This window comes from Cynocephalus volans, chromosome 2, assembly GCF_027409185.1.
Source record: "Cynocephalus volans isolate mCynVol1 chromosome 2, mCynVol1.pri, whole genome shotgun sequence".
Classification (NCBI taxonomy): Eukaryota; Metazoa; Chordata; class Mammalia; order Dermoptera; family Cynocephalidae; genus Cynocephalus; species Cynocephalus volans.
Window position 1 is genome coordinate 120,757,833 of NC_084461.1, and position 14,348 is coordinate 120,772,180.

At 38.6% G+C, this 14,348-nt stretch overlaps 1 protein-coding gene across 1 annotated transcript in view; it reads right to left on the reverse strand.

Moving 5' to 3' along the window:
* Positions 1-3,248: 3,248 nt before the first annotated feature.
* SPOCK1 (SPARC (osteonectin), cwcv and kazal like domains proteoglycan 1) overlaps positions 3,249-14,348 on the reverse strand; it is a 498,033-nt gene continuing 486,933 nt past the window's right edge. The window contains exons 8-10 of the mRNA XM_063086936.1: positions 9,319-9,381; positions 3,937-4,074; positions 3,249-3,439 (exon numbers count right to left, since the gene is read on the reverse strand). Coding sequence (XP_062943006.1) covers positions 3,249-3,439; positions 3,937-4,074; positions 9,319-9,381 — 392 coding nt within the window. The remainder of the gene's footprint in view (positions 3,440-3,936; positions 4,075-9,318; positions 9,382-14,348) is intronic.

The following is a 14,348-nucleotide window of genomic DNA, read 5'->3' on the forward strand; positions in this document are numbered from 1 at the left end:
AGCATTAACTATTAACCAAAGAGTCGTGTTCACATTCCAGATAAGTCTACGTGGAAAAGCATTCAGAATTTACTAGGTTTTTCTACATCACTATTTCGTCTACAATAGGGACAATGAACTGACACTCTGGATTTGATGGGCTGTCATTACAATGCTACACATTTAACAGGAACAAACATCAGTGACTGAGAAAAAGGTATAAAAAGACCAAAACCACCCACTACAGAAAGGGCTCTTGGATGTTACTGTACAGTGTGGTCAAGGTAAAAAAAAAAAAAAAAAAAAAAGCAAAGCCAAAACATCCTGGGAAAAGCAGAGGGGCAGATCTGGACAGACACACTGTCATTTGATGCTGGGTGTAGGGAAATGGGCATAAAGAAGGGAAAACTGATTTTAAAAAAAAAAAACCCTCAAATTCAGTATTAAGGTATTCCCATGCCTAGAATATCTGTAGAAATAAAAACATTAATATGGCAGACAACTAACCATGGTGGAAGAAAATTCTAGGACATAAGTTGGATGCAAAGGAAATGGTATTAAATAAAAGAACGATTTGCAGAATAAGAATAAAACTATTTACTGAGTTTTCGAAAATGAGTTAGTGAGGATTCATTTCAATACCTGTTTTAGATAAGGGATTGGATTATCACAATACTATCTTTTTAAAATCAATCTTTTATGTATACTTGGTCATTGTAACTAAGGAGCTCCTGCCAAAAAGAGGAAAACAAATATTCTACTTTTAAGGATAAGGTAACTCAAAATCTAATCTTTAGTACTCGTGGAAAGCATAAAGACCTTTGAAAAACCTAGTGCAGTCATGTCAAAGTCAGGCATGAAAAATGGTATTAATGTTGCTATATTGATTTTGGGCTCCAGTCTTAGGAGAGCTTTTTATTTAATATTTTAATGAATCAAAATATCTTCTTGGAACACCTCTGAAAATGGCATCTCACTCCCTTAGTGGGAATTGTGTATTAAGCACTCTTCTCCAGCATTAAGTTAATGCTAAGGATCTGTAAGTGTCATCTTAATTTGACACTTCTCATAAGATAATTAGGCAAATTAAAATCAGTGGTTCACTCTGCTCCTAGAAATTCTTCTAAGTGAAATCAATTTGTCGATTTTAATTTCTCTTGTACATTTTTCCACGCTCAGAGGAGATGGTAACAATGGTCTTCTTTGGTTTAAATTGAGATTTTTTAATATGTCTTAATTTTTTTTACACTTTATTGTAATGTAGCTGCAATTAAGCACCTGTTCTCTAAATTATGATCTCAAAGTTTTGTTCGAGTGAGGAAAAAAAAAAAAAATACAGAAATGGAGGTGATGGAGTTGAGATCCCAATACAGAGCTTGCCTGTGGTCTCCTTCTGGAGAAAGTTAAGTCCAAACCTCAGTCTTCTGGTTCTGCTCATGTCTACCAGGCCAAAGGAGTTAGCTATACCCAGTATATTCATTTCCCATCTGAGACCAACTCTAGGGATAATGCTGCTTTGACCAGCCAATGCAAGGATTGGAAATGCTAATTTGAGAAGGGTTGGTACATACAAATGGTCAATTTACGTCAGAGGGTTAGTCAGCTACCTCTGTGATCGTGGTTTAACTGAATATATCTTTTGCCTCAGTATGTGGTCTTCTTGTAGACTGGCTAAAGCTCATTGGGAAAGCAAGAGACAGAAATGTGGGCCAGAGAGCCTTGCTTGGGTGGCTGCTTAGGACATCTGGTAGGTGGAAACCAGGTGAGGCAGGAGCTTAAGGACCACTACTGAACTGGATGAGGCCACTTTGAAAACTACGCTTTGGTACTTGTATCTGGGCCTGCTTGATAGGGAGAGAAATCCTAAAGAATGTAGAGATGATGACCCTACTGAATTCGGAACTAGATTCCAAGAACGCATTTAGGTAACAGATATGCAATGGTGAAGGGATTTCTTCATCAGTGTCTCAACACTTGTGAGGAGGGGTTGGGGGTAGGGCAGAACTAGCTCTTAAAAACCCAATCCTAGCTTCCCTGTGCTACTGTGAGGTTCTTTCTAGGTCTCCATTTGAGATTCTTTGCAGATAATGGGTGGTCCAAAAATCTGTACAGCTTTTGTATCCTCATCAAGATTTGTGGATAGAAAGGGGGCAAAAGCAAAACATTAAGAATCCTAAATTTTCTTCTCTTAAGGAACACTGTGGTACTGTCTTCTCAGAGAATAAGGGGGATGTGTGTATGCCTTAGAAGAAGCCCTTGAGTAGGGAGGGGAGGGAGGAATCTGCGGCAACCAGGACGGCTGCAGCCCAAGGGAGCTTTGAGCAGAAATGAAAGAGATGGCTTGTGAAGCTGCCCACATGGAGGTGCATGGCTTCTGCAAGAAAAGCAATTTATGCAGACGGAGGCTTATCCAAATCAAAGAGGCTTCCAGCAACTGTGCTGATGCATAGAGAAGAAACCTCCTCAGCCTGCAGGCTACAAGTTCCAACTGTTAGTGCAAAAAAGGACTTTGATACAAATTTTTTGTTCCAGGTCTAGACAAGCTGACAAATTTATAATTGTTTTTCAAATGAGTTTTTAATAGACACCCAAATACTTTTTCTGAGAGGTTTGTACACACACAGAGTCTCTTCTGTACATATTTATGCATGTACAGAAAGAAGCATCCAGACACCAATTTTTAATATAGAAAATGAATTCCCCAAAGGGACTTTTGACTGAATTAAGGCTGCTGTTTGTAGGAAGCCAGCTATAGTGATGTGAAAACCTAATTTTTTAAATAATAAATACCAGGAGTGGTGGGGGCAGGCGGAAAAAGATACAGTGTGGTGTGTTTTTCACAACATCTAACAGGACACAAGAAAAGCACTTAGACACTGTAAGGCTGGGAACCATGCTGTGATAACCACCGGTGTGGGTAATCAAAAAGGGTCTTTGACGTTTAAGAGGGTGGGGGCTCCCTGGACTGTCAGAATTCCACATAAATCACATGCTTCTTGCAAAAATCTCACGGGAGGGAAGGAGGCTCTAATTAAGCCAGCCATTCCCCAATCCCATAAAAACCAAAACACAACACCCTTTCTCCCACACAACCGTATGCGAAATCAGAACGCTCTGGGAACAAGCAGCAGTTGTCTTCCAAACCTCAGGTCGGGTACAGAGAGCAACAATGGAGAAGAGGCCTGGGTGCCTTGGAGTCTTAGATACAAATGCAGGACTAGGAAGTGATGCAATTTTGTGCACAACTTGTGTCCTCTTCCTTGTGGGCACTACCATATGTACCCGACCTCGTCCTCTTTGTCGTCGTCCTCGTCCTCATCATCCTCCGTCACAGCTCGGGTGTGCACCCTCAACTTCCACTCTTTGTCCTTTGGTTCCAGCTCCCGTTCATCCTCGAGGTCATCCAGCAGGACCACAGAGCCACCACTGCCAAAGTCCCCTGAGGTTTCCTGCTCCTCTTCTGAAGCATGAAGAGAAGACTTGAAGTTAGTTTCTGCTTATACCTCATGACCCATGTTGGGGGTTCCCTTTGCATGTGACTTAACCATAGGGTAAAACCACACAGTTTACTTTCTGAACATGGGAGCATCTCTGCTCAGCTGGGTTCAGTCTCTGTGGCATGGACCACAAACTTTGTTCTGATACGAGTCCTAAAATTCTTGAGATGCTTCTACCTTCTCGGGAAGTTTATAATCCTAACAAATATGATGGCAGCCTAAGTCACTCTTTGCCTGCAATAGTTCTCTGACTGTCCAAAACTGCCATCCAACCCACTGGTCATGGTATGTCCATGCCACTGACAAAGCTCCCTTGAGCTCATGTGATTTCAGGCTGTGTCTCCACTGTAAACTCACCGTAGACCAGAGCTACCTCTTGAAATCCTTTGCCTAGATCCTTACACAGGGAGGACCCACGGGTCACCAGGGTCATTGTGGGGTGGATGCCGGCCTTACTCACCACAGCTCACAGCACCCTGTTTCCTGGAGCCAGCCAGCTCGTTCCCATATTTATCCACACACCAGCACTGCCCTGTGCTGCCGTGGCACTGTGTGGCTTTGTAATAGCCCTCCTCATTACACCGAGGTATGAATGCCCCTGGAGGAACAAAGGGTCCAACTTTAATCAGAGAAGCACAGAGACACTCAGGTTTAATGCCCTCCAAGACAGAGAGGAGAGCTCACACATCAGATAGAATATTTGCTGCAGGGCCAGCAGGAGAGAATGGGGCTTGGTGGTTATTACTTAACCAAGATTACAGGGCCCTTGGCCTTTAGGAGCCGAAATGCATTGAACTGTAAGGTGCTCAGTTTTCAAACAGGCATGCTAATAGCTACACATATTGAACACTTGTTTATTCTGGGCACGGACCTAAACCACGTATACACTGCGTATATGTATGTACGCACACACACACACACACACACATTCACATAGGCTCTTATCCTCACAAGTCTAAAAGATGTGTACCATTGTTGCCTTTAAATAAATAGGAAACTGAGGTAGAAGAAAATTAAGTATAAGTAATCTGCCCAAGGTACCTGCTAGTAAATATCAAGCCCAGGATTTTTATCCTTCAATCTAACTCCAAAGCACTGCTTCTCAAACTCCTGTGATGAAGAAATTGTTTTTGCTTAAATTCGAATCGGTCATGGACCAGTATTTTGTCCAACAGCATAAGATAAGTCTGAAATTGCTATAAAATTTCTAAATGCTTCAATTTCTGTACTTAGTACTGACCAGTACAAGAGGTTTATGAACTACAACCAGTCCATGCACCACACTGTTCAAGCCATTCGCGGTCACTGCCATACTGCTTCTAACAAAGAGGTGACAGCAGCGAAGTGCTTTCCTTGCACTGATCCATCCAATATCACCGTGAGGTGTTGGGGCTATCACTACCTCCCTGGTTACAGAGAAAAAAGGAATAAATTGGATTTAAACAACTTGCCCAAGGTTAGACAGGATTCCTCCTATTCCTTCTTCGATGAGTTCTTATTTTTCCCTTAAAATCATATGGTTTTTATCCTTTATATACTTTTAATGAGATAAATTACTGGTGGCACAATATTAGAAAACTCTACTTTTGATTTCCTGAAACAAACACTATTTGGTCATGATACACTGTTATTGGAATACTATTGCTGATTCAATTTGCAGGTCCTTCTGCAAATACATTACTAAATGATAGAGATATGTAACTTTGTTTCTTGTGTTTTCTTCAGTTTCTATATTGAAGTTCCTAACTCATAAAATTACTCAGGTATTTTTCTGTCTTTTTCTATACTCGACATTGTGTATAAAATGAGAACGAAGGATTCGTCCATAAACATATTTGAGGCTTGGTGCCTATTTTGAAGGGATGAGGGTAGCATTTTGATTAATTTCATAGTTTTTGCTCTGTTTTGGTCTTCTGTTTCTTTATGGCCAAAATGTGGTGATGGATAGTACCCATTTCATACTGCTTTTCAAAGTGTGGTCCCAGGACCAGCCCCAACAGCATCACCTTCTTGGGCCCCACCAAAGACGTACTGAATCAGAAACTGGGAGTGTGGTCCCCAGCAATCTATGCTTTAATAAACCCACCAAGTGATTCTGATACACACTAAGTTTGAGAACCACAAGTCGACAATATTCCCCTGTATCTGAGTTTATATCCCACTTTAAATTCATGACAGTATTTGAACTTTATCACTTCTTCATATTGTCAAAGATTTATCTATTTCATTAAGTTTGTTCAAAGAAGCATCTCTAATATGCTACTATTAGCATGATATTTTATTTCATTATTTTCAGCTAATTTCAGCTTATTGTTCTTATAACTTTTTGAGTTGAAAATCTAGTTAATTTGTTTTGATCTATTTTAAATTTCACTTTATTTGTTACCCATAGATTTTGGTACACAATGCTTTCATTTTCATTCAGTTCTAAATATTTTGTAGTTTTTACTTTATTTTATCTTTGACCAATATTTACTTATAAAACGTCCATATGTGTACAGGGTTTTGGTAATCTTTTTTTTTTTACTTCCATTATTATTTTATTATTACATGAATCTGTTTTGTGATAATTTACTTGAAATTTGAGTTGTCTTTGTGATATAGTCAATGGTAGATAGTCCATGTGTGTCTGAAAGACTATATTTAATGCCTATATGCAGAAATACATATATAGGCATGAATGCTAGTTAATCATGTCATTCAATTCCTCTATATCCTTTTTTTTAGAATGCAAAGTATTTGCTTTTGTCAGATATTAACGTTATAAAAGGAATATTTACCATCTTTTAATTTCAACTTTCCATGGAATTGTTGTAGGTGTAACTCTCTTTAAAAATACCAATCAATAGTTTCTATCTCATTATAAATAAGTTTGGCCCATTTGCATTTATTGCAATTACAGATATGCTTACTCTTATTCTTTCATCATATTTTTCTTTCATTTCGCCCATTTCTTGCCTTATGTGGAAATCAAATTTTGCTTACTTCAAGTCTTTCTTCCTGAACGAATCAGAAATATAACACATTCTTACCACCTTTTTAATACTGCCACCAACAGTATGGAATTTTAATTCTAGTTTGCTATCAAAATGTTTTTATAGGTCATATTTTAGATTTAACAACATGTCAGTTCTTTTTCACAGCTGCATCTGAATAATTCCTTCTGGGATCATTTGTCTGGTAGCGTAAGTCCTTAGTGATACTTTAGTAAGTCTGTGGTTAGTAAGCTTACTGAATCTTAGATGGGTTGAGAATATCTGCCATCACATTTAAACAATCAATGCGAAAATTTTTAAATTCTAGGTGCAAAGATATTTCCCCTCCACACTGTGAAGATATTATTTTCTCTTCTTAAATTAGTGTTTCCAATAGGAGGTCTGATATCAATCTGATTTTCATTCAATTGTAGGTAATCTTTATTTATGATAGTTTTTAGTTTTGGTTTTCCTTATGGGTGTGTGTCTGTGTTTCATAACTGTGTGCTCATCTTCTATGGGGAAATTCTCCTTAGTGTGACCTGGTAGTGACATCAACTACATCAACCTCATGAAAACAGAGGCTCCTACTTACCACTGTAGCATTCTACTTCCTAATTTTACTGCTGGTATATTTTTAGAGTGACTGTGTTTTCAAATTTACCTTTTATAGCATGGAATTATCTCAGAAAGAAGCATGGTGTGGGAGGGAGAGATTTAGGATTTAAATCCAGATGACTGTAGGACCTACTCTTAAACACTCTACTCACCAGGCTACTCTAAGATGACCAGTTCTCAGAGATCAAGTGAGATTGCAGCTAGGATGGTATCCCTAGAGACCATGAAAAACCCACTCTATCACTTAGGAAAGACTACTGATGCCTCTATTAGAGGCTCAGTGGTGCTGCCCTCTTACTTAGGCACTCAAGCCAGTGCACATCATCCCTAGTGTTAAGGGAGCAGTACAGAAAAACAAGGCAGAGAGACCCGTAATCAGATTCTCTATTAAGAACAACAAAGGAAGGGAACAAGTGGATAGCGGGAGAAACGCTGATCCTCCTCCTGGAGCTGCAGCTGGAAAACAGCAGCACTTGAGAGACCAAAAAAAAAAAAAAAAAAAAAAAAAATTGGGCTGAGCCCCCACGTTGCTCTAAATCTATAATGTAATAGGATTACTATTTTTTTCTATGTAGGCAGTAATTATAACTGATTATAATTTGTTGTTGCTGGGTTTTTTTTAATATGAATGCTCCTGAATACAGTTATTATATTAGATTTCCCCATGCAAAAATAATTTGCAAGCAAATAAATGGCATTTTTATGAATCAGCCAGTATAATCTCCACAGGTGGGAGATGTGATAAAGCAAGCTGTAAGACAAGGTGGGATTCATGGTAGGACAAAGGTTAGCATTTTACTCATGTGTGCTGGTGTAAGTGGACAATGAGACATCTCAGATGACACACCTTATAAATGTCCCATTAACTATTAATTAATGAGGCAATAATAGCATCTCCATATCCCATGAAAACAACTTAAAGAAAAATAGTAATATATCCTGTGGGTCTTAGGCACATTGCTCAAACCCAAAATAACATCCCTCATGGAGGAATGAGATCAGTAAGCACATGCCTTGGAAAAATCCTGGGGAGGAGGGACCCACCGCTCTGCCTTCAGATCTGAAAGATATCTTTATGTCTTTTTACACAGGAGAAGAACCTAGGCTCAGAGAGTTCAAAAACTACAACTTTGGAGTTGTTTCCAAGTTAAATAGGGTGTTATCAGAAGTCAAAAGTATGAGGCAAGCTAGGGAAATAAGTAATTTTAAAAAGTAGAAGAGGGAATTTGCACTTGAAGGTGACCCAAAAAATCAGAAGAGGAGAAATTGCCTGAGTTCACAGCCTGCAGATACTTCACAATCTGAAAGAAAACTTGCTGTTTCCTTCAAGTAAATAGATAAACTTCTGAAATGGCAGTCTGCTTGGGGAATACACCTGCCTCTGAAGGCTTAGCAAGAATAATTCTGAATTGTTATGTTGCAGCTGTCAGTTCTTTTTAAAAAGCAAGGAAAGCAAAGCAGACTCCTTTGGCAAACAAATGAGGTTTGCCAACGTCTCGGTGCAAGCCTGGTCTGAATGCCATGACCTTCCCCAAGTGCAGAGAAAGGAGGGCTCAGAGCATCTTTTACCTTTACCTCAGTCTCACATTCGCCTGTTAGGAAAACACACACTCACGCAACCCACTTGCTTCGGCCTTAACATCCCGAGGACAAACAAGCAGTGTCTAAACAGCCTGAAAGCTTTCCTCCAGGGAATAGGTGAAAACAGATACATGCTTAAGCAAAGGAATCCTTCAGCCCTATCTGATAAATTTTAAAGGAAGTATAGCTCATCTCCCTCTTTGAATGGACAACTTGATCTGGGGAATAGAGGAAATGCTATCATCTATAGGCCTTATAATTTTAGCGCTGGAAAGAACACTTGAGAGCTCCATTCCATGGCCTTACTAGAAAAAAGAGAAAGCCAAGGTTTACTGTAGGCCAAGGTCAAGGAGGAGTTAGCAGTGGGGACCATGCTGAAGTCTAGCCCTGGCTGAGTGCCCACGGGCACCGGGCTGACCTCTGGCCTCGCTTTTGGCTGATGGAGCATGGAGCAGTTCCCACCCAGCCAACCCTCTGCTCATATCCAGCTGTCTGAGGCATATTACCAGCTGCCTGGAAGAGCCCTGCCTGGGGTAAAATGAGGCTTTTTTTTTTTTTTTTTCATGAAACACTGGCCCTAATTGAATAACCATTGCTGTGCCGAACATTACAAGAGACATGGATGGTTTAATTAGTTGTTTAAACGAGTGGCAAGAAATTGTACTTACCCAGTAGGCTTTTCCCCTTGCTCAGCTTCTGAATTCTGTTCATTTCATTCTGGCAAGGGAGACCTAAAAAATAATTTATGAAAGTCAGTTTCCAGATGGTACAGGATATAATCTCTAATGATTGACTTCACTCTTGATGTGAAATATAGACAATGATACACCTGGGAGTAGAATTGCTCCATATGCTGTTACTATGCAAGAAAACAAATTCAGGCCATTAGTGTTACTAATTAAAAAAAAAAAGAAGAAGACCTCATACCACGAGGTACTTAAAATAGTATTTGGGGGCTACTTGCACTGTATAGGAATTTTTCTTCCTACTACCAGCTCAAGCAAATACCAGGTGCCTAATAGGTGACCTGCTAACAGACTTGTTCCTTTATATCAGGAAGGAAGTAAACAGCTAAGGCTTCTTCTATGAGCTGAAAACTGGGGCTAAGGCTTATTATGGGTAGGTGTTCTGAATCCACAGCTGAATAACCAGAGGTGACATACTTAACCTACCTGAGAACTCCCTGCAGGAAACAAAGAGGATTAGGCTGGCGACTTCACACCTCATGGCTCACTAGCAAAGGAAAATAAACCACAGGCCTTGGGGGACAACTATGAAGATATAGAAAAGATCTGGAGAGGCTGTGGTATAGCAGTTAAGAGTAAGACTTTACATGTAGGCTCTGCCACCTCTTAGCTGCATGCTTTGGGCGAGTCTGTTTACCTCTCTCAGCCTTGAGTCCCCAGCTGTAAAATGTAGGTTGTATGTACCAGCATGAAACCACCAGTTCTCAAATAAAGGACAGATACAGTGGGAGCCATGGCTAAGTGGGATATACGGAAATATGTGGAAACCTCTAACCTCCCTAGAGAAGAACTTACTTCCATTCCAAACAAAAGAAAAGTGATTTCACTCAATCTTCAGCATTTTACTATGACTTGCCTTTACAGATCTTGTGGCTCTGGGAGGTCCAGCTATTTGTTTGTGGTCCTCCTGGCATTTGCAGAGGTGTTCTGATTGTCTGGGCTCCTACCTTTGGCTTATACTGCTCTTCCTATAGGCCCACACTTGCATATAAAATATCTAAGTACCTACTGACATCTATTACACCGTGGATTTCACAATGCCACCTGGTCTTGCTGCTTGTTCCCTGAAACAGACCAGTTGTAAAATACATTCTGTTGACTTCTTGTTTAAAGATACTTTCAGAGTAAAGGAGAAAGATACCAAGTGAAAAAAAACAAAGAAAAGGAGAAACAAATTCCATCTGTGATTATAAAAGGTAGCATTTATTATGTCAAATAACTAACATTTAGTGAAGTGTTAGAACATGCTAAGGCAATGTTCTAGAATTTTGAGTGTCTTAATTTAATTTTCACAATTATTATCCCTACTTTTCAAATGGAAATTCTCATCTTTGTAACTATGCAGAAAAATAAAGAAATTGTAGGTATGTAGAAGATGGTCTATTCCTGAAGAGAAGAAAAATCAAAATCATCCACACAAACACTGAATCAGACAGTTTACTATGAAGCAAGTTCACTTCTTGCTAGGTGGAAGCAAGTTTCTAGTTTTTTAATATCCTTCCCTCAAATTGTCCTACAGCAATTTTTAAAACTCTACTTATTGAAAGATAAGAAAAAATCGGACTGAGTTCTACCCAAATATTCTTCAAGAAAAACAGAGAAAATAATTCATAACAGAATATAATAGTGTTGGGAAAATGGAACAATTTGGTCAGGCTCCCCTCGCCTAGGATGGCCAGTTCAGGGTGGTTCGGTAACATTGTGTAGGTGGGTGGAGTACGTGCACCTGCAAGGCAGCGCCACTTTGGCTGGTTTTTACTGCCTTGGGCGCCTGCCCTGCACGGCCATGTTTTTTGCAGCCCTGCAACTTCCAAGGACCGTGTGGCCAGTTGACTAGCTCAGAGACCTGAGTGAAGGGGTCTGGTGACCCAGCCTGGTGTGTGAAGGGTTTGTAACCCAGGTCTGTGAACGGGCTTGAGGGGTCTGGGAGCTCCAGACCCAGCCCTAGCTCGACCATCGGCCCAGTCGGTGCAGGATTACTGGCAGGTAAAAGAGCCACAACAACTAGTGTGGTCGCGTAGCTTTACAACTGGCATCACGAACAGGACTAAGAGCTAGACAATTGGTGCTATGAGCAGGATACGCAATATCAGCCTTAGCCTTAGCCTCGCAGTAGCCCTTGTAGCCAGACAAATAGTTACCAAACATTTCTCTAAAAAATCAAGGATTCGAATGAAAAATAAAATGTGTTAAGACTAGAGTTCAGTGCACAGATATAAAGTTTCAAGGATAAGAAAGAAGAAAATTGGGCTATTTAAGAAATTAAGGCCACATTCAAAACAATAAAACTTAAATGAAATATCCATGTTATTGATGCTCCTGAGAAAAGGCTAATCAATGTCCTTGAAAAAGCAGAGAAAGAATCCTTTCAGCTTCTAGGCAGAATGGCTATATCACCAACAAGAGGAAAAAAATTTTTTAAAGGTTTCACATTTTTCTATAACTACATAGAGCAGTATGAGAATAATGTTTAAAAATTTATTAGAAAAAGAAACTGACTTCAGGAAGTTTATGCTTAGCACCTTTTTTTTTTCCCAAGTATAAAACAAACAGAAGTGTATTCAAACACTCAGATTAATCCAAGGAATATAATTCCTATGAGAATTTTTGAAAAAACTTCTAAAAGTCAAACTTAGTCGTAAAACTAGAGAATAATATCAAAACCAGTCAACAAATAATACCACCATGTAAAAAGTTTGAAAATGTTCTCTTAAATGGCACTCAGAGCCCTAATGGTAGAATATCTACAAATTGACCATAATAAAAATACTAGACATCAATACCTATGATCTACAGCTAAAGCAGTGATTTTCAGAAAAACTTGAGCCTCAAACATATACATTAATAAACAGGAAATACCAAACATGACTTCATCATCTCCAAATTTTTAGATGAAATACAATAAATTAAAGAAATGTTCAAGTAAAATAGAAAATGGGGAGGGAGGTGGTGAGAAACTAACAAAACATAAAGGGACTAACTCACTTAATAGAAGAAATACACAAAATGAATTAAAAAGAATTATAACAGATTACTTTGCTCAACTAATCCTGGATGCTATACTGTACCTGGCTTCCCCCAGCAGTTGCCGAAAAGGCAGCCTATCCAGAGATGTCCCATGTGGCCAGCTCTGCCTCTTGGTTATGGCAGTGAGTAACTCTGCTCTGGTGGCCCTGGCACTGTACCTCCCTCTAAGGAACCCAGACTAAAATCACATGATTTTATATGAACTCAAGCCTAAAGCTATCATTAGGCTTAATTCTGAATCACTACAAGTATTTATACTAAAATAGAAAACATGGATATTATTTATTTGTACGTACTAGCTGATATAATTAGAAAAGAAATGAGGTATAAAAATTAAAAAGAAAAAATCATCACTATTTGCAGATGATATTATTGCACACCTGAAAAATCCAAGTAAACCAGTCAGAATAACATACAAACAAAATGAGAATTTAGTAAGGTGGATGGGAGCAAAATTAATATTGAAACAATCACCAGTGAAAAAGTGTAATAGAAAAAAAATTTATTTATGATAGCAACAACAATAAACACAATGGAAATACAATATCTTTGAGAATAAAACTTTAAATGTAACTCCACTAGTTTATTGATAGATCCTCTTCTAAGATAAAAGAATTCAGAGTCACACAGCTGTCATTCTCACTATGCTAATTTTGCTTGATTCTAAAAAAATACCAACAGGAACATTTTTTTTTTTAAATTAGATGAACTAATTCTAAAGCTCACAGAAGATTAATGAGAGGACAGACCTACCAGATATGAAAACATATTGAAAAACAACTGTGATTTAAATAGTTTAGAACTGATCTTTGAGTAGACAAATAGGACAGTATTCAGAGATTGATATAAATACATATATCATATCTCATATATGTATCTCATATATAATATAGGAAGCAGCATTTCAAATTGAAGGGAGAAGGTGGGTTAGTCAACCAGCTGGATAACTATCTCTGGGGTAGGGACTGGGGCCCTACCTGACTGTGTATACATACACAATCCAGAGTGGTACAAAATTTAAATAAAACAAAACCCAAATGTATTGAAGAAAAAAGAGAATTGCTTTACTATCTTAAAGTAAGCAATTCCTTTCTGAGCTTAATGTAAGCTTTATGGCTTATAAGAAGCCATAAAATAAAAGATGGAAAATCAACGACATTAAAATTTAAAATTTCTCCCCAGCAAAAATACACAAAGTTGGAAAACATATTTGCAGTTCTCATGACTACCAAAGTTCCAATCCCTTAGTATACAGAGCTTCCTACTAAAAACAAAAACACAAGAGCCTAGTAGAAAAATAGTATACAAAAAAGTACAGACATTTCAAGGAAAAGGAAATTCAAGAGTGTTTCAAACATAACTAAAGATGATCAACCTGAATCATAAGAGAAATGAAATAAAGCCTATAAGGAGATGTAATTTATTTCCTTTCAGTTTGGCAATGATCGCAAAGTTTGGTAACGACATGGAGAAATAGGTATTTTATATTTTTGGTGAGAGTAAAAATTAGTGCAACCTCTTCGGAGAACTAATCGGAAATGTTGCTCAAATTTAAAAATGCATCTGCCTTTTGACTGGTAATTCTGCTTGCAGGAATGTATCTTATAACCCTGTAAATATATACATACATACTTGCTTTTCATTGATGCCCTTTTGTAATACCGACATTTTTTGCTGTGCACATTGTGTATGCATACACACACATATAATTTAAATACTTCTATATTAGTAACTATCCTCCTTTCCTGGGATGGAGTCTGCCAGCCATGTCTCTAGTGTGTTGTCCTGGAAACCTAACCACACTGGATCAGAATTTTCTGGGGCTCGAGATTGGAATTCAGATGCAAGCCAGTCTCTGCTGGTCACATAAGTGTGGACCTCCCAGGGTTCCTCACAGCCCCAGGAAGCTGAGACAGAGGGAAGTA